General features: G+C 45.7%; 1 protein-coding gene and 1 long non-coding RNA gene across 3 annotated transcripts in view; one reads left to right on the top strand and one right to left on the bottom strand.

Annotated features, from left to right (window-relative positions):
- The window catches only part of Napg (NSF attachment protein gamma), a 19810-nt gene extending 9579 nt beyond the window's left edge, over positions 1-10231 (bottom strand). The window contains exons 1-5 of one of the 2 annotated variants that reach the window (XM_003464451.5): positions 10049-10231; positions 9674-9741; positions 8404-8488; positions 4141-4158; positions 3045-3075 (exon numbers count right to left, since the gene is read on the bottom strand). In XM_003464451.5, coding sequence (XP_003464499.1) covers positions 3045-3075; positions 4141-4158; positions 8404-8488; positions 9674-9741; positions 10049-10104 — 258 coding nt within the window. In that variant the 5' untranslated portion in view covers positions 10105-10231. Of the gene's footprint in view, positions 1-3044; positions 3076-4140; positions 4159-6228; positions 7066-8403; positions 8489-9673; positions 9742-10048 lie in introns of those variants that run through there. The other variant, XM_063231988.1, reaches the window with a different exon arrangement.
- LOC106026392 (uncharacterized) lies at positions 10231-19945 on the top strand. Its single transcript, XR_001200016.2, has 2 exons — positions 10231-10369; positions 11258-19945. It is a non-coding gene; the product is annotated as an uncharacterized LOC106026392 (long non-coding RNA).

Below are 19945 nucleotides of genomic sequence, written 5' to 3'. Positions count from 1 at the left end.
GCATCCCCTGTGCCCACCAGGTCCAGAGTCCGCAGCCTCAGCCAAGCTGTCACCCACAGAATAAATTCTCTGTCTTACTCTCGCTCTGTGAGGCCCAGGTCTTTTGGCCTTAATATCTCCAAATCGAAACTTTTTTAATAAACTGAAAGTGGACATCACTCAGAGGTTCATGTAAAGGTCACAGGAGGTATCGGATTAGGGTGAACGTGTGTGGGGAAGCAGGTGCGCCGGCAGGTCACGGACTGCGGTTAGCCTGGCCTGTTTAGCCCCTCACTGAGGTGACAAACACGCAGATGTGTCCAGGGAAGCTGCTGCTCTCCTTCTTACCAGCTCTAAGGTAGAACTGGTTATTACTTAGGTATAGAAACGATCACCAAGACAGCCTGAAAGACACTACATGAACTAAGGCCGCTATCCATGATTACTCAAGTGGAATACATTATATTCCCAAGCTGTGATAAAAACATTCCTTTGTTCTAGAAATCAAAGTTCAGTAAGAGAATCCAAGTCTTTGGATTGGCACATGGTTAAGGCTATCTGGGAAAACTGGTCCTAGGGGGTCATTGTCACTTTTATAGACTATTCCTTCCCATAATTCACCAATCCACTTATGAAACATATGCCGAGTACTCCAGCATATAAACACCAAGGACACAAGAACAAGAAGAACACAGGGCATACAGAGCAGTGACTGCAGCAGAAGCAGAATGAAGAGGTGTCACTGGGACCTAGGTTTAAGGAAGAACAACTGTACACCTCCCTACTTTGCTTTAAACCAAGAAGTCTGTGAGTGACCAGCGTCCAACCACAACACTGATACTTTTTGGAAAAATGCCACACTACCAAACTAAAAGCAGTACCTTTCACTGTCAGCTGCCTCTCTGTAGCGGCTTGTGTGTCTGGTACTGCACAGTTCCACAGAGCAAACAGGACAGGAAATCCCAAGTCACCCCAAGGCCTTCTCTTGGGCTTGGTCTCCAAGGTGCCACTCCCTGCCACACATAACTGAGCAGCTCTGCAGGCCACAGTGCAGACTACATCAGCCCACAGAATGACCTGCAGCCTCAGGAACCTGTAACACCCACATCTGTCCAAGGCATTTCATCTCAATGCCAGACTTGCACACAATGTCTTCTTTCTTGTTTCTCCACCCATCCAGTGTCTCCCTGCCCTCAGAATACTGCATTTCCAACCTCAAATTAAACAGGTACTTGAGCAACGAGGTGATGCTTGAACCACTTTAGCACTGCTGACTGAATATAAATGGAGGCAGTGACGGTACCCTAAAAACAGACACAAGGTGCAATGAGATTATAAGAACTGCCTGGAGTTTCCTAGCTGCCAGAAAACAGGAGATCAGAATGCACTCCTGGCTTCTCTGCTGCTGGTCATTTAACTGTGTCACCTAATGTCAACTCTGCTGCATGTTCAGCAGGAAAGGCTTTATTCCAATGCATATGAACAACTCATCAGAAGTATTACATTTTTAAAATTCTATTAAAAATTTTAGATAATTGTTTTTCTATAAACATGTTTATGTACAAATATTTTGTTTCTTTATGATAGATTCCTAGAACTAAAATTGCTGCGTCAAAAGCAATGAAAACTTTTAAGTATGTTAACAGCTATTACTGACATTCCTTATTCTCTTCAGTGTTTATATATGTTCTACAATGAGCATGCGCTCACTGAACAGTATCAGTTAAGTCACAGAAAGCTGGACAGGATGGCACACCCTTACAATTCCAGCCCTCAGGTGGCTAGGACAGTGAGTTCAAGCTAGGCCTGGGCTACAAAGTGAGATCCTCTCTCAAAGCACCAAAGTTACAGAAAACAAAAACCTTTCTGTTATGGTTGATGTACTGTGTCAACTTAAGAAGCTTGGTAATTTAACTGACTCAGCAGGGAGCCAGGGTTCATTCTTTGTAAATATCCTCATCTTGTGCAAAGCAGGGCAAGGAGATTTTGTGAGTGCTACACCCGCCCCTAAAGGAGAGCGGCAACATAAGCCAGGAAAAGAGGCTTGTGTCTCCTTCTGCTCTGGCTGCTGCTTTTAAGTGTTGCCCCGGTGCCAGGCCACCCTGCCTTGGAGCCAGCTGATTATAGAATGAAACCTCCACAACAGTGAGCTAAATAAACCTTTCCCTCCCTTCATTTTGGGTGTCAGGTATTTTGTCCCAGCAACCAGAGAAAAGTAATCAAGATATTTACTAAAGTGTAAGTTTTTAAAACAAAGCCTTAAAAACTTTAAATAATTCAAATAACTTGTACCACATCAGAAAGCGCATATAAAAATGGAAAGGGAAATATTTCATTTTATTTACCACCCTGCCTACTGCGAGAGTCTGTCTTACAGGAGGATGTTCCCATTTACCACAACAGGATATTACTTCCTAGCTTGCTTTAATAAGCAGAAATGTGACACCTTCATCAAAATATCCCATTCAAGGAAAATCAGGTAAAACAGCAATAGCTGAAGTCTCTGATTCTCTCTACTGCCAAGTGACATTTATAAAATAAGCAAAAACCTAATTATAAAATAAACAAAAACCTCCTTTTTTTTTTTTTTTTAAATCGGTACCAGGGATCGAACTCATGAACGCACACTTGCAAGGCAGTCGCTTATGCCGCTGGGCTAAATCCCCAGCCCCAAAACCTCTTTCTAACCCACAACGAACGGAAACACTGTACAGCTTCTACTATCTCAAGACATTCTGAAGTTCTCCAGGGCAGGGAGAGCTCACACACTGCTCTTTCCTCCTAGCAGTGCACATCTGTCCCATTACACAGCTCGGACCTTCCCGCTCCTGATTCCCTAAGACCCATTTCTCCCGCATTTCACTTTTAACACTCCCCACCTGAAGACACAAAGAACATACCCTACGTGTCCAATCAGCACTGCCCAGGACAGCAGATCTTATCTTAGCATCTCTTGCTTTATTATAAGGAAACTTTTCAACCTCCACATAAATTCTAGGCCAACACCCTGAAGCCAATTCATTTAACCTACACAACATTTGTGACATAACAAGAACATGACTGACCTTCAGCATCATGCCGGCTTGCTCGTAGGCTCTGCAAAGACAAGACAGTTTCCCTGGTGAGTCTCAGTGAACTAAGGGTGCAGGCCTGGGGGGAAGGGACTCTAGTGAAAGGGCATGTCACAATGTGTCACTTCAGACTTGGCTGCTCCGCAACCCTACTGTGCTGGGTTTTATTTTCCTGGTCAATGATGCCTGAGGAACAGCAAACACTGAGTTGAAGACATTTTATTTTGTAGATGTAAAGTTAGGTAAGGCTCAGCAAGGTTAAATGACAACCTCAAGCTTAATTTGACAAACTGAAATCTAAGTTTTAAAATAAGTTTCCACAAAAGCGGGATCCCTCCCTGCTCTCCACAGGCAGGGAGTAACCTGAAAGGGGAAGGAGGAATTGCCTCACCAATGTCTCCAGGCTACTGAACAAAACAGTCACCAAAACACTGTGCTGAATTTAATTTAAATGTGTATCTTACAATATAATTTTTAAAATGCTGCCAGTCTGTTAACATTAATTTTAGAAATGTGTAAGTGTCTTAGCTTTTAGGATTCAGTTAGAGATCAAAGCAAATGAAAACAGCTATCACAGCTTATATCTAGATGCCCCACAGCCGCATTTGCTCACCGTGGGGCTTTTCCTAGCTGGCTGCACCTGAGTGATAACTAAATTGGTCCACTGATGGGGTTAGCATAGTTCTGGGAGTGAATAATGGGGACGCTCACCTTAGAGGTGGGTGGTACTAACCAGTAGGCTTCTAGGCCAAATGGGATAAAGAGGAGGCGGCCGCTGCTGCTGCTTCCTGCCTGCAACACCACAGACCGTTTTTCCTCTACGATGCCTCTCGGCCATCCCAACCTGCCTCGGAGCCAGCCAACTATGGACTGACATCCACAAAATGACACTAAAGTAAACCTCTTCTCCTTTAACTGTGGGTGTGGGGTATTTGGTTCCACTAAAAAGAAAATAACAATTTTCTTTACATTGATACAAAATAATTTAGAATGCACAAATTTGTAACTTGGAAAAACTTTACCAGTCTATTCACAGTAACTTTTCAAACATAGTCTGCAAATAAATGAAAACAGGGACAGTGTTACTTACTTGGCAGCATGAAAAAGACTGCATGGATGTAACAATGTCAAAATTAAGGGGAAAAAAAGAAAATCAGTTTCTAGAGAGCTGTTATTTAAGACAGTTAACCAACTCACTGACCCAACTGATCCCAAAAATCAAATCCTACAAATAAGTAAAAACACAATAATAATAATAATTCAATGTCTGCTGAAGTCTTTTATAACCAAAATATTCATAAAGCACTGACAAAAGATCACAAAGATTTAAACTTTTCCTATCAAGTATTAATCTGACCAGTTTTACTAAAATGCAAGGTTATTAGACTATAATTTGCAAGTAAGACAAAAATAAGCATTTTTAATTGATAATTTTAAGATACCCTGCGGTGTCATGGCGTCAAAGTGCTTGCACCTAGCACATTGTGGAGAGGACCCTACCTGGATGGGCTGCTTTCTGTGACTTCCACAAGCTACAGCCTATGCAGGAAAGACCCTCAAGCTGTGCAATGAATTGGCTATATCATCACACATACTATAATTGAATATATCAGCACATAATACTGGACTTCCAGGAGAACATGGCAGATAGATAACAATAGCTACAGAGGCTCTCTGAGATAGCCAGCTTAGATTCCAGGAATGGTGCGGTATGGGGAGTCCTAAGCAGGGGGATACCCTGCTGAACCAGGAACGAACTAAGCTGAGAGAAACTAACTGGAAATGCAGTCCTGGTGCTATGACTGGAACAACTAAAGTCTCAGTGCCAAAGCTGGAACCCATGCCTCTGGAAACCGCAATTTAAATTTCCTGTCACTGCTGCTGCATCTGAATCGGCACAGCGGGGATAGAGTCGCAAAAGGTCTGAGAGTAGGAATCTGCGAATCAAACTGAGAGCAGAACTGGCGGGGAGCCCTGCATCGACCTGTGGTGAGTGAGAGGAACGGGGACCTTCTATAGACTAGGAGGCTCCAACAGAGGACAGTCTGGGACCGGGCAGACTAGCTGGAACAGAACACTGCAGTGACTTCAGTCACATATTTTCCTCTCAAGCGGGATTGGTGGGGAGCACTTGACTTGGGTGACGCCGTGACTAAGACCCAGTTAGCTAACCCAAATCAGGTCCCTGTGCCTGGCAGTGCACCCTAATGCAGTGAAGCCTTCAGCAGGTAGATTGACCTGGAGGGGCGGGCCCAGGATAGGCTGCCATGTCTGTGTCTCACTAGTACACTGCAGTGGGTGGGAACACCTAGCTGGTGTGATTCAAACAAACTGTAACTGACAAAGAAAGAAACTGGGCCTCCTACATACGCTTGTATGGAAGGAACAAAAAGTATGGGAAGAGGGAGCAACAACAAAGGGTCCTCAGTCCCCAATCCTGAGAACACTGATCCAGGAAAGGTAAATGCAAAAGAGAATGAGGACAGAAAACATGCAATATCAGGCATGGCACCAACAGACATAAAGTGATATCTCCAGGACCTCATTGACGAGTTCAAAAGTGAAGTATTTAACCAAGTAAAGCAAGATATAAGTAGAATAGTTAAAGAAATGCTAAGCACCTCCCAAGAAAAAACAGATGATGGAATGGAACAACAGAAAAAAAGGGGAGAATTGTTTGATGGAGAAAATAGAGAAAATGTAGAATACATGAAGTAGGTTCAAAGAGATTAAACTAAAACTCTATTGGGAAACTAAAAACTCTATTGAAAACTGACATAACAGCTTGAAAGAAACTAAGGATAGATTATTTGAACTGGAGGACAGATTTGTAATGTGCGAGTGTGAAAAGAAAAAAATTCTTAAAAATAACAAGGAAACAAGCAGTAACAATACAAAAGCTCAAAGATGATAAGAGGATCTATAACTTAAGAATTAAGAATGTAAAGAAACAGGGATACAAACAAATGAACTGCAAAGGCTATTCACAAAAATAATCAAGGAGAACTTCCCTAATGTGGGAAAAGGTAAAGATACTCAGATCTGTGAGGCATACAGGACCCCAGCCATCTTCCACCCAAAGAGAACTACACCCAGGCATATAATAATCAAAATTCCAGAAATCCAATATAAGAACAGAATATTAAAAGCCGTCAGAGACAAGAAACAGATCACTTACAAGGGAACACCCATCAGAATTACAGCAGACTTCTCAGCACAAACCATCAAATCACGAAGAGTGTGGGACGAAATAATTCAAGCTTTGAAAGAAAATAACCTCCAGCCAAGATTGATATATCCTGATATATCCTGCACAACTGTCCCTAGAAATTAGTAGAGAAATAAGGTGCTTCCAGGATAAAGAGGAACTAGGGGAATTTGCAACCACCAATTCAACTCTACAGAGAATACTGCAGGACATTCTAAAAGAGAAAAATACCAAATTCCAGAAACAGTGGCAGAGAGGCCACAATGAATGGAGCAGAAAGTGAAATGAAGAAGACAAACTGACAACTAGTGACAGAAAAAGAGCCCAACAGAAATGAGGCAGAGAAAGTTGCATGGTATGAACAGCTATTTTGGAGAAAACAAGACATCATAATAGCTAGTGCTGATTTAATATCATCTTGTTTTGAAGTCCCATCAAGTTTTTGTTCTTCTGTCTCCATTGGTCTTAACATGTTGTATCTTATTGGATTTTATTATATGTGATAATATAAACAAAAACTTTTATAGACAAGGAGATAATACAGAAACCATTGTTCATTTTCTGTTAGTTGGTTTTGAATACCCGGTAATACTGTCATTCTCTTGAATGGTTTTACATTGTCTTGATATGTTTGATGCTACAGTATACAAAGTTATATTCAAAGATTTCAAGGATACACTTATGAACTACTTTTATGTTGGGCTATCTTGCGGTGAAACACTATTTTGCTTAAATGGTTATGTTCTGACCTGTGCTGTTTTGTTGTTATGTCCTCTTTTATCTCAATCTCCTTCTTTTTATTTTTATCTTTTTAATTAAGGGAAAAAATAAATAAAAAATAACAGGATATATTATAGTAACCCACTTTGATTTCCTATTAACTTGATTTGAAACCCTGTATTGCTCTCACCATCTTGTTTTGACTGATTTTCCTCTATTCTGTTTTGCTTGATACTACCAAGTTTGAGAGTATAGGCAACAACTGTGAAGACAATAAGATTCAGTATGATGCCCGTTCTGGTTTGACTATTATCTTCTTGTAATGTCTCCAATGTTTTGGTTTTATTGGTTTTATTCTTACTGTTTTGTTCAATTTTATTATTGATTATATTATGATATAGGCAATTCTTTTTAAGATAGCAAGAGGCATTATGGTAACCATTGCTGATCACCTTGTATTCTGTTTTTACATTATGTACTATGTCCTTTTTGATTTGACTGACTCTGTTTCATTATGTCACTTTTGGTTTTATTTTTTTCAAAAAATCTTTGTCGGTTACTTTTTTTTCAAAAAAAAAAAGTAATAAGATCTGTGGGAGTAATAAAACCCAAAATGTGTAATTGTCACTGTAAAAAAGAGAGGAAAAGAAAGTGCTCTAAAGCACTAAAAATATAACTGCATGTATATTTAAGTTTATAAGATAGATAACCATATTACTGAGTTTTGTTGGATTGTTAAACAGAACTGTTTGCAGTCTCACTGTTTGAATGTCCACTTTATATGCTTTAATTTTGTAACCTGAACAACTTTTTCTAAGATGACAATATGTAATCTATTAACTAGCGATTTCCTAGTTTATTTTTTTTTTGAAATTCTGTTTAACTTATACCCTTTTTGTTTTTTTCTTTTTCTCCTTAAATAAAATTTTTAAAAAATATTAATTTTAAGATACGTTAGAAAATCTTTTTTTTTTTTTTTTGGTACCGGGATCGAGCTCACAACCACAGCCTTGCAAGGCAGCCGCTTATGCCGCTGAACTAAATCCCCGGCCCTACGAAATGTTTTCACAACCACCTAAAAACTCATTTTTAAGTTAGACTGTATTTTTAAGAATGTATGTAAGTGTATACACTTTCAATAAATGTACTATACTTCATTCTTCAGCATGTGTTCCTTCATCTCAAGTAAAACCATTGTCAAGCAAACTATAATAGAACTATAATAGAAAATACACTCTCAAGTGCAGCTCCGGAAACCACTGTGGACCTCATGATCCACATGTCTCTTCAGAGCTTAAAAATCCAACCATTTTCTAATTTAAAAGTATTTTACTTTGCATGCAACAAACTTATAGTACAAGAAAGTAAGTTTCTGTTAAAGTTATCTATTTTTTCAAAAACTTTTTTCAAGGCTGAAAAGGATACGCCCTGTTATTTTCATGGGCCACAGCTTCCCTCAGGCACGCATCTTTTGCTTGTTCAAACTGTTTGGCATTTTTAAAAGCAACAGCTGAAACAAAACAACAACAAAATAAATGTATCCATCTACATATAGGGACTTTCTATTTCTATCATTTAAAGAGTCTCCAATGAACCATTATGGAAATCTGCATTTTACATGAAGTATCACAAATACATTAGCGATTTCGAGTACCTGGGAAGCTGCATAAAACTATGAGACATTTCTTTCTCAAGGAATTCCCTTACAATGTGTCTGATTATCAGTATTTCCTAAGTCTTTTCAATGGTTTTTGGTTTTGTTTTGTTTCATTTTGTTTTTGGCAATACAGCAGTACTACATCCACTCAAAAACCCAGAATCCCAAGGCCAGCACCCCCAGAGCTCCCAAGTGTTAGGCAGGGCCTTCAGTCACAAGACTGCAACTCACTGCAGCAGCTCTGCATTGCTCAACAGAAACACTGCTTTTGTTGTGGCTCATTAAATTATCTGGAAACTGAAGACCAATATATACTTAATTTTACAATAAATTCTCCCTCTTGGCAGATTCAAATAAACGTCTAGTAATGCATCTCTTTTTTAAAAAAGCTTTTGCTGGGCACAGTGGCACACGACTGTAATCCCAGGACTTGGGAAGCTGAGGCAGGAGGACTGTTGTGAGTTCAAGACCAGCCTGGGCTACAAAGTATAGCTTTGTCAGGCATGGTGGTAACACCTACAATCCCAGCACATGAGATAATGAGGCAAGACTGCTGAGAGTTCAAGGCCGGCCTAGACTACACAGCAAGACTCTGACTCAAAACAAACTCAACTCAACTAAAGTGGAAAAATGGGCTGGTGATCTGAGGGTATAGTTCAGTGGGAGAGGGCCCTGGGTTCCCTTCTGGTACTGCCAAAACAACAAAAACAAAACCAAAGCCCTTATACAGCTTGTGTATGTATGAAAAAGGCATCTTACTGATAGACTAGAGTATAACCAGACATTTAACAACTGTAATCAGTACAGCAAAACAAGGAAGAGTAGCCCTAAGATACTATCTTATAAATTCTGAGAAACTTCCTGAGAGCTGTCTTCTCCATACCACTGGAAAAAAATGCAGAAACTGAAGCAGTTGCTCTGTTTTTTTAAATATTAAAGCCTCATGGTAAACATTAAGCATAAGCACCCTAATGACACAAAGCTATCAGATTGTTTAGGGGTTGCACGCTGCAACAGAAGTATTACAGTCACAAATACCTGCTTTTCCATATTCTGAAGCGGCACTGTCATAGTCTGGCTTCCATTTTAAAAAACCCGTTTTTAGGCTAGAATGAAAGAAAGACACATTTAACAGACGTTATCAATTAACTACATTTGCAGACCAGAATCTTTAGAAAACAGAGAAAATCAAATCTGCTCTTCTAAGCTCCTGGCCTATTTTTCCTACCACCCGCTGAGAAGCGTACGACCCAGCTAACCTGCCGCTGCGACGCTCGCGAGGCCCCCAGCCAGGACGCGGCGGGGCTCCTGAGGCCCCTCGGCCTAGCGGTCTGCGCGCCCGCCCTCCAGCCCGCCAGAGCTGCCCGGGTCGCGGTCGGAAGGGGCCCCGCGTCCGCACTCAGGCTCACTCACTACTTCTCTGCCTTGGCCAGGTGCTCCAGCCCCTCGTTTATTTTCTGGGCCGCCATCCTCGGGTCCAGTCCCTGAGGTGGGGCGAGAACGACGCCGTCCGGAGCCCTGAAGATCAAGCAGCAACTACGGGACGGCGAGGAAGACGCCGGGACCAGCGCGCAGACGGCGCAGAGGATGCCGGGGACCGTGGGCGCCTACGGAGGCTCGAAATGCTCAAACTTGCCACAGCGAAGCCAAAGGGAGCCATAGAAGCTCCGCCTGCAAAGGTCGCAGGCGCAACGCGGAAGCGCTTGAATCGGTTCAGGTTCCCTCGAAGGCTTGGTGAGTACGGATCAGGACTTTTGTCTGGTGTTCTTGGAGGCTGGGAGCCTACAGAAGGCGGGGCCTGGCGGGAGAGCGGGATCACTGAAGCATCCAGGACCCTGTGTCCTGTTCCGTGTCTCATTTCCGGCTCTTTAACAAGAGTGGCCTCCTCGCCCGCGAGTTCCTGCCTGATTCGCTGCCTCTCTACAGTCCCCAAAACATTGGGCCACTGGACCGTGGACCAAATCTCTGAGCTAGAGGCCAAATCAACTTTCCTCTCTATAAGGCTCAACTATTTGTTACAATGCCAGAGAGGCAATCACAGCCACCCCTCGCGTGCGTTTACACAGCCTACTTTATTAACCAACAGCATTTAGTCTCCCTTGCACAAACCCTCAGCTCCCTGTTCTCCTGGTCCTTCTCTCCCTGCCTGGAAAGCACCAGCTCCCCGTATCCTCCGCATCCATGGTGACAGTCGCGGCTCACAGTGGGACCTCTTCTCCATCTGTCTTGGCTTCCTTACTTAGCTTGGTGGCTAAGTGCTGCCCATTCATGAGACCCATCATTTGGCTCCAGCTGTAGAGAATTCTGTTACCTTTCAGTCCTAAAGAGACACAATCAACCACTCCTCCCTCCCAGAGCCACCTCACAGCTCAGACCACTCCCATGGGTCCCTGTGGGTGCTGGCCTCACAGGGTGAGACCCTGCATGGCACCGAGCACCAGGCACTTGTCTTCACTCTGAGACACTGTGCGAGAAGCCTCTGGCCCAATTGTTTCCTTTCTGAGGAATGTGTGGCTACATTTTGTGCAAATGCAAATTATGCAAAGGTGAAATAAGATGTGCCTCCCTTCCATAATGACGCTTTTAAAATAATGTGTGTTTTATTTTAAATCCCTCTGGCAGCACACCTTTGCCGCCCTGGTGAATGCTGAGAGTGAGCTAGGCGGAGATGTGCATGGCAGCAACTCTGGGGAAGGCTGCTGGGGCAGACTCACCCTGTGGGCATGCGACAGCAGGAGTGAAAACACAGCAGGATGTGCGGGTGCCACGGGAATGGGACAGGTGATTACCCCACACAGAGACCCCAGCAGGTGGCAGCCTGAGCCCTGGGCCACCAGGTCCACCTATAGGGCAGCAGTGTGTGCCAGGCTTGTCCTTGGGGTTGGCTGGGAGGCTGTCAAGGCAGCAGAGGCCAACAGGAGACCAGGGGACTGATAGAACCAAGCCACGGGGCATCCCTGGTCAGGATTGATCACAGATGTGCAAAACCGAAATTGAAAAATTGAATTGAAATTGAAAAATCTGTAGAAGACATCTTTTGCAGTTTCTCTTCATGTGTGTGATTTGAAACTAATAAATGGTAGTAAACTCAATAAATGTTAATAAGTGCTAATGATCAATGACATAAGATAAAGTTTATTCCCACATGAAGTTGCCAAAGCCCACAGGATGTCCTGTTCTGGAAGCAGCAGTGGACATTTTCCCCCAGTTCCTTGGAAACAGAGACATAAGTCTGCAGGACGGAGAGGAAAGGCCAACAGGAGCTCAGGCTGTGAACTGCCAGTGCCAGTGAAGCCTTGATGTGGTGGTTAGTAGGGCCCCGGTGACCATGGCTGATGACCTGACTCTCACCCTGTCTCTCCCTGTCTGCCCACTGGGTGGAACTGGTGACCCACAGTTATGGCAGAAGGAGGTGCTGGGCCCAGAATGGCCTGGTGAAAAAGGAAGGATCCAGCACTGCTCATAAATGAAAGGAGACCTTCCAGATTTGCAGACAGGGAAAAAAAATCAACCCCACAACAAAATCAGACATGAAAGGAGACAGCTTTAGCCTGGCAAATAAGAAAATAAACAAGTGTTTCAAATGGATGATTTTTCCTTTGAAATTGTTTTTGCAAAGAGTTTTTCTTCCCTAAAAAACAAAATACTAAAATAGCAAACTGTGCTTTCATTTATAAATCCTTCTCAAGAAGAAATCTAATAATAATAAGGAGTTCCCACTGGGCTCCAGCTTATTTCATAATGTAAATATATTTCTGTCCTCTGGGGAGCAAAGCCTATGCTGAGCCAGGTACTTCGCATTTATATTTGTGATTTTACTCACTTGCATTTGTTCCCCTTGTTTTACCTTGAACAACCTCTGAAATTGAAGAGAGGTTTTAGACTCTGCAGTCCCATATTCATGGGGCTAGGGTACCACAGTTGGTAGTGTAATTTATTTAAAAAGGTAACTAGGGGCCTGGGATTTAGCTTAGCAGCACAAATGCCTCCTTGGCAAGCACAAGGTCATGAGTTTGATCCTTGGTACCAAAATAAATAAATAAATAAACAAACAAACAAAAACGTAATGAGATGATTTGCTCTGTCATGTGCTAGATCCCATCAGGAAAGTGGTTTGTGTTATCTCATGAGACAAAATGTCCACATTTTAAGCAAGCAGAGCTCTATGCCAGAAAGAGAGGGAACACTGTCACTCACACTCCAGTGCTCAGCTATGTTTCATATAATACATATATGATCTGGTTTTTGTGAGCTTGTTTCCTCTATAATAATGTTGTGGCAGATCAGAAGTGTCAACTGTGGAGGTTAGGCTCTGGGTGTCCCTCAGAGGTTCCTGTGTTGAAGTCTTAGCCCCTATCTATGAGGGGAGGGGTGGAGCTTTTAGGAGGTGGGGCCTCATGGGAAGAAGTGAGATCACTGGGGTGTGGCCTTGAAGGATATCTTAGGACCCCACCCCTTCCTCAGTCTTTCTCCCCTGCTCTGAGAGGGAGTGTTTTCTGTGACTGACCTAAGGCACCTGGGAGAAGTGACCTGGGCCGTCTTCAGGGCACCACCTTAAGGCATAGGCCATCCCTACTTCCCATCAGGAGACACAAAGCTGGGCTCAGGAGCCCCAGACAGCCCAGCCACCCTGGGGCTACCATGGCAAAGAGGCTGCGGCCACCTTTCCCCTGGCCTCTACCTCTAGGCCATCCTGCCAAGAAGTCCCCTGACCTGCTTCTCCAATTCCTGCTCCCTGCTTTTCTGAGCTGCAATGCAGCAGCACCCTTGGCCCCTGGGGCAGCACTTAGCACCCTGCATGCCCAGCAGGTGGTGCTGTGGTCCCAGCATGAATGCTCCCTCCCATACAGGCTTCAGCAGCTCTGTCACTTTGCTTGGTTTCCCGTGGGGCCCTGGGTTAGTAACACAGCACAGAGCCCACCCTGTGCTTGGGGAGGACCTGGTGTCCCTCGCAGCCGGCCAGTGTGAGGTCCTACCAGCATGGGGACTGAAAATCCTCTGGAGCCACAGGCAGCCAGGTGCAGGATGGACTCTAAGCCCACCCTGCTGGCTCGGCCATCAAGCACATGCACTGTCCCAGAGCGATATGCTGCCCCTGCATGCCAGGAATATTGCAGTGCTTATGGGCAGTGCCCTGGCCTCTTTTCTTTCTTTTTTTCTGCCTGTAAATCTGCCCTACTTCTCCACTTGGCAGGCACTGGGCACCTTGGGACCAAGCAGGCACAAGGGCCCCGGGGAGCATCAGGGGCAGCTGTTGTGCTGCCAGTCTGGCCAAGAGCCTCTCACGTCCGAGCTGCCCCTGGCCCTGTAACCTGATCTTCGCAGGTATTTTGGGGACATTTATCATAGTGACTCTCTGGGGCCTCTTGAGCTTGGGTAACATTAGGAAATCAGGTCTTCTTGGTGTAGTGAATCCTCAGACCCAAGATGATGTCACCCACCACCCCTCTGCAGCATACACTTTAGGGCACAGATGTCCTGGGCTGTCACACCTGTCCTGGGCTCAGTGGTCTCCCATGGATAGGAGAAAATGCACCAGTTCCTGAGGGTGCAGACTCACCCTAGGCGTGGCTCTTGGGTTCTGCCCAGTGGCCCAGGGGCCTGCTGCTGAGGTGGATGTGGCTGGCTGGTGCAGCAGAGGGTTCTGCTGAAGGACTGTAGTGGCTTCTTTCTCGAGGTCAGCCAGCATGACCAAGTGTGGGGTCAGTAGGTACATGTGCAGTGCCCACCCTGTGGTCCTCGGGAACTGCCTGAAAAAGGCAAGAAGCACTGAGAGCAGAAGCTGACAGTAAAGCGAGGGTGACAGGCAGGGCTGGGAGCCAGGCTCCGAAGCGGGTGGTAGGCCCCCCAGTGCCCACTCAGAGGCCCTCCTCTCCAGCTCACACCTTCCACAGATGCACAGCCCTGCGCCTAGTGTCCCCACCGAGCACCAGGCCCAGGCTTCTCTGCGGACGGGTCTGTCGGCCCCAGCTCCCCTCTACTCTCCCTGGGCCCTGTCACTTTCAGGACACATCTGCATGACTGTTTCTGTCTTGGCTGGCTTCCTGCCACTGCTAGCACAGTACAGGGGATAGTGAGCCACAGGACCGGTGGATAGTGAGCTGGCAGCTTTCACCTTGCAGGCCGGTGCATGTCACTGAGAGGTTCATGGGCCACATGAGGGCGCAGTACTTGTTGCACTGCCAGACTGCGCTGTTCCTGCTGCCCCCTACCCCACCCAGAGTGGGGTGGCCAGCATCCACAGCCCCAGCAAGCCTGCTGCTCCAGTCTCTGCTTCTGAGTCTCTCTGTAGGATGCAGCATTTCCCACGGTAGAACTGAAATGTGGAGATGGTGACTTTGAAGTTCAAGACCGGGCTGTAGCCTAACAGAGCACTAACCAAGAAAGAAAGCCGCCTGTTCCAGCCTGCAGAGTCTGTCTCTGACACTGGAGACAGCGCTCCGTTGTTGTATCCTCTGCTACGTCCTGTGTGTTAAAAGCAGAAGGGGGTAAAAGTGGCAGAGCTTAACAACCTAAAGGTGTCTCTCATCAGCCAGGTACCCAGGCCTGGTGATGTTAGATGCCCTCATAGTGGTGGCTCAGTGCCCAATGCAGCTCTGGCCAGTCCAGGCCAGCGAGGTTCAGGAAGAATCCTGTGTGCTTTGGACACTAGATGGAGAGGACGCGGACCTCTGCGTGTGTCCTGGGTCTATCAGGACATGACTATCCCAGATGAGCTCCTCTTTCCTGCCTGAGTGAATGATTTCCTTTCTGATTCATAGGCAAGCATTGAAAACCACTGCTTTTGGCTCAGGAAAGAATTTGCAATTAACTTTGCCCTTGACAGTTTTAAATCTTAGAGTGAAAATTCAGCTCACATTCACATTAGGAAAAAGTCTACAAGTCTCACACACAGTGAGTATCTTTGAGTTAGCTCACAGGATAGTTTTTGAAGCTAAAGTTCTGTTAATTTGGCTGCCAGAGCTCTGATGAAATGTTTGCTCTCTGGTCAAATTTTGTAGTGTTTGGCAGCTTCCAGTCCTGTCTGGATCAGTTATTAGCAGAGCCAGGCCTCCAGGTTGGAGGGGCTGAGTGGCCCTTGTGGGGTACCTGCGTTAGTCCAGAGTACTTTAGCCTGCAGCCTGTGTATGCGGGGACCTGACCACGCCTGCCCTTCCAAGGAGCTTGCTCTGCAACAACAGGGATAAGGATAAATCATAGTTTCTAGAATTGCAAATGAGAAAACTGACACCCAGCAGAAAGACCCCAGGAGGGGAGGCACAGGGAGGCATGGGAGGGGCGGACGTGGGGGGACCCCAGAGCCTCGAGAAAATCCGAGAGGTGGCTCTAAGGTTGATCCCAAACTGCCAAGACAGCTCTGGAAGCCACAGCCACTGGGTGGGAGCTGCGACACGAATCTTCACATCTGGAGACTGATCTCGTTTATACATATTTTTAACTCATGGCTGTTGTGATTATCTGGGGATAGCTGAAGGACCTGTCTCACTGAGGAAGAGCCACAGATAGCAGCAAAAGCAGACTGTTTTAGTGACCTCTTGGCTGGCAAGTGCCTGAAGGGGAGGTCAAAGGCTTCTTTAAAATGTCATTGAAAAAGAAAACAGAGCTCACCTTGGTGTGTTGCAACCCAATGGCTCCTACATCTGGCTTAGGCTGCCATCGACCCCACAGGGAACTGAGGTATTGTGCAAGGGACTTCTGAGCTGTAGCCACCTGTTTGGCAGGTGGCAGGTGGGGGGTGACCAGGCAAGAGCAGGCTCAGCTAAAGCCCTGGGGGGGGGTGTTCTAAGACACAGGGAAAGACCCCAGGAAACACCTGCCCCAGCAACACACACAGTCTTGCTGACACACAGAGATGCACAAGGAGACTCACAGAGACACTGGTACAGAGGCACAGCCAGACTCCACACACGGAAACAAAAGTACCCGAGACACACACATACACACAGAAATGCACAGCTACACACATCCACTCTTAGGGACAGCAGGGGCATTCTTCACAGAAAGGGCGACCTGGCTAAGGCCCATTAGACACCAGCTCTGTGGGCAGACAAGGGGGTCCTGCAGAAAGTGGGGGTGATGGGGAGGGGTGTGTCGGGGGCTCCCATTGGGGTGTCACCTCACTTTTGGGTAGCCAGGAGTGACCACTGGGTCACTGGGACAGAACCACCACTGGTTGCTGGAGTCCCCATGACTCCTTGCAAGGCCAGGGGTGGATGGAGGTAGACAGCAAGGCAGGAGGGACCTGGGCGTCACAGCCTCCAGCGAGAGAGCTGGTGTGAGGGCGGGGACACTGCCTCAGGCAGTCTGCAACTGAGAGACCCAGGCTGCCACACCAGGACCCACTATGTGGACAGGAAGAGGAGCTCTTCCCTGCCCCGCATCCCGGCCCAACAGCATCTCATCCAGGAGCATCCTTGGATGTGTTTTCAAAAGCAAGGGCACCTCCACATGGGCTGTGCAGCACATGATTCTGCCAGCCAGGTGAGCAGTTTCGGGTTATATAGGCTTGGACGGGCTGAACGAAGCTGTCAATCGAACATCCAGCAGAACGCTCTGCAAACATCTGAGCATCAACTGACGCCCAATAATACCCACAGTAATCACAGATGACTTCCGGAGACAAATAATTCAGGCCTTTGATGGGAAAGAGGCCTCCTGTTCAAGAGCCCTTGTGTTTATGACTTGCATCCCCAGGAATCTCCCTCCACGGGCAACCTTCCATTAGCATGGAACAACACCTCACTTTTATTTTATGGGAAGTCTCTTCAGTTCATTCTCGTAATTAGATCTAACAGATAGATGAAAGTCAAAGTTTGCTAACATAGCCTGGAAAAGGCACAGCTCTGGGCCGAACGCAGGGCTCTGACTTAAAAGGCACACATAGCAAAGATGCGTTTTCTAACAGCCCCGGACCAATGAAGGCTAAGTTCAGATGGGTCCCGGGCTGTAAATGTAAGTGACAGTCTCCCGTGCTTGGACAGATGCAGGCAGAACTGGAGTGGGGAACACAGGTGCCCTCATCACACTCTCCAGGTCAGAGGGGGCCGGCAGGGATCCCTTGGCATCTACATTCTCGGACAGAACTGAGGGACCATGCTGGGGACAAGTGGGCCCTCCTTCCTTGGATACCTTCCCTGAAGGAGAGCTAGATCTCTCTGCTGTCAGAAACATTCACTATTATTCTTGAGCAATTAATTTGTTCAAGTCACATGGCATTATAAGTCCTGTTTCCACTTTAGCTTCCCAAACCCATGGCACTAAGCAGGCTTACTTCTAGTAGGGCTGTTATCTGACAGCACATCCCCAGTGCACCAAGGACGCATCTGGATCTCTGTTCTTTCCACAGTCCAACTCTCTGGTCGTCCAGATGTCCTCAGCTATTTTTACGTTCTGATTGGTTTTGTTGAGTTGTAGGTATTTCCATAAGCTGCCTTGAATCATTTTAGGAATAAAGTAGGATATAAATAAGTAAATCAAGATATTCTGATTGCAAATTAAAGAACTCAAACAGTTTAACCATACTATCCAAACTAACACAATAAGTTGAAAACCAAGAAAACAGGTCATCCATTCAGAAGCACAAACAATAAAACACGAAGATAAGCAAAAGATAAATTTATAGCCCTGCCTTGTAGTATAAATACAGTCGATCCCTACCAGCCCACAGTGAAGCTCCCTTGTTTACCTTCCCCTGAAAAGATGCCCAACCCAAAAAGCTCCTTGGTGCCTCACAGAATAAAACCTGCTGGTCCTGTCTTCCCAACTTTCTTGATCTCCCAACCCTGTACCATGAAGACTGAGCTTTCCCATCACAGTTAGGTCTGTCTGAGTTTTACTGAGCACTAGGTCTGTCAAAGGTAAGGTATTTTAACAAGCATCTTCATGCAGTATCTGCTATTTGATGTATCATTTATGATGCATTTCATGGATGCCAGCTACAAGGGAGACAGAGCTGACACTACCTTCAAATCCCTTCTAAATACACATAGCAACTATATCCATAAACTGCTTCTCCTCAGAATGCTAGGAATCTCAACGTCTTCTGTCAACGATCTGTTGAATCTTTGGAATTATACACCATGTAACATAAAAGAAATAACTTTACTTTCTAAATCTTCAAGGACATCAATCTATAAAATGAATGTTGTCTTATTTACAAATCATAATGGATTCAGACAGAATTGATCCATGGGAGGGAAATATGTTAGATTTTTGTTAGTCTGTCAAATACCTGAGGCATTCAACTTATAAAGAGAAAATTTTTATCTGGCCTCACATTTTTGGAGTTTCAGTCCAAGTGGCTGGGCTGTTGGCTTGGGACTGTGAAGCAAGAGGGCATGGAGGAACAGAATCACCTCGCTCATAGCCAGAGTGTGAAAGAGATAGAGGAAGAGATGGGTCCCACGATCCCCTCTGAGACACCTCCTCAACCACTAAGAGACTGCTCCCTGGCCCCACCTCCCAAGAGTCCCACTTTAGGGACCCAGCTTTACTACCCAAAGCTTTGGGGACCCTGAAGGTCCTATCACAGCAGGGAGGTGGTAACACAATATCATATTCATAGGCCCACGTATGTTATGGTTTGATAACTAGTGGTCAACTTAACGCCAGCTGGATTACATCAGCATGAATTGAGAGAAGATGCTCCACCTGAGGAGGGCTGCCAGGATAAATAGGTGGAGAAGAAGAGAGGTGTCTAGAGGGATTGAGGCGTTATGGAGGCATTGTTAGTTCTCTTACAAGTTGCTGTCTGAGCTGTTGGTTCTCCTGGAGAAGCTTTGGTCTTCACATCGAGCATTGCTTCCTGGCTCCGGAGGGGAAGACATGAGCTGCCTGGTCTCCAGGGTGAATTCGTCACACTGCTTCCTGGCAGGTACCCGACTGTGCTTGTCGCCGGAGGAGCTCGGGGCCTCCATGTCGCTGAGGACAGCTGTGGTTCCTTTCAGGACAGCCTCGCTCTTTGTTGTGAGTGTGACTTCTCAGCTCCAGTGTAGAACCCTCATCCCACTAGCACAGCTCCTTCATCCTGCTGGCATAGACTTTCTGGCTTCCACCGCTGACCCTTGGGTCTTCCTGGCACGAATCCGTAAAAGAGACTGGCATGAGTCCTTCTTGTGGGCTCTGGACTTCCAGTTGGACTCGTGGAGGCATTGTTCTGAGCTCTGGGTTTTTATCTGGACTCATGTGGAACATTGCCGTGGGGATTAGGCTCTTGACTTAAATAATCTATGTCGTTGGTGTTGTGGATAGATTTCCTGCATTCTCCTGTGTTAACTTTCAGTGACCATTATAAAAATATTATAAACTCCA

Source organism: Cavia porcellus, unplaced genomic scaffold, assembly GCF_034190915.1.
Source record: "Cavia porcellus strain 051 isolate PalLab524CR breed Dunkin Hartley unplaced genomic scaffold, mCavPor4.1 scaffold_20, whole genome shotgun sequence".
Lineage (NCBI taxonomy): Eukaryota > Metazoa > Chordata > Mammalia > Rodentia > Caviidae > Cavia > Cavia porcellus.
This window is presented reverse-complemented; position numbering and strand designations above follow the sequence as displayed.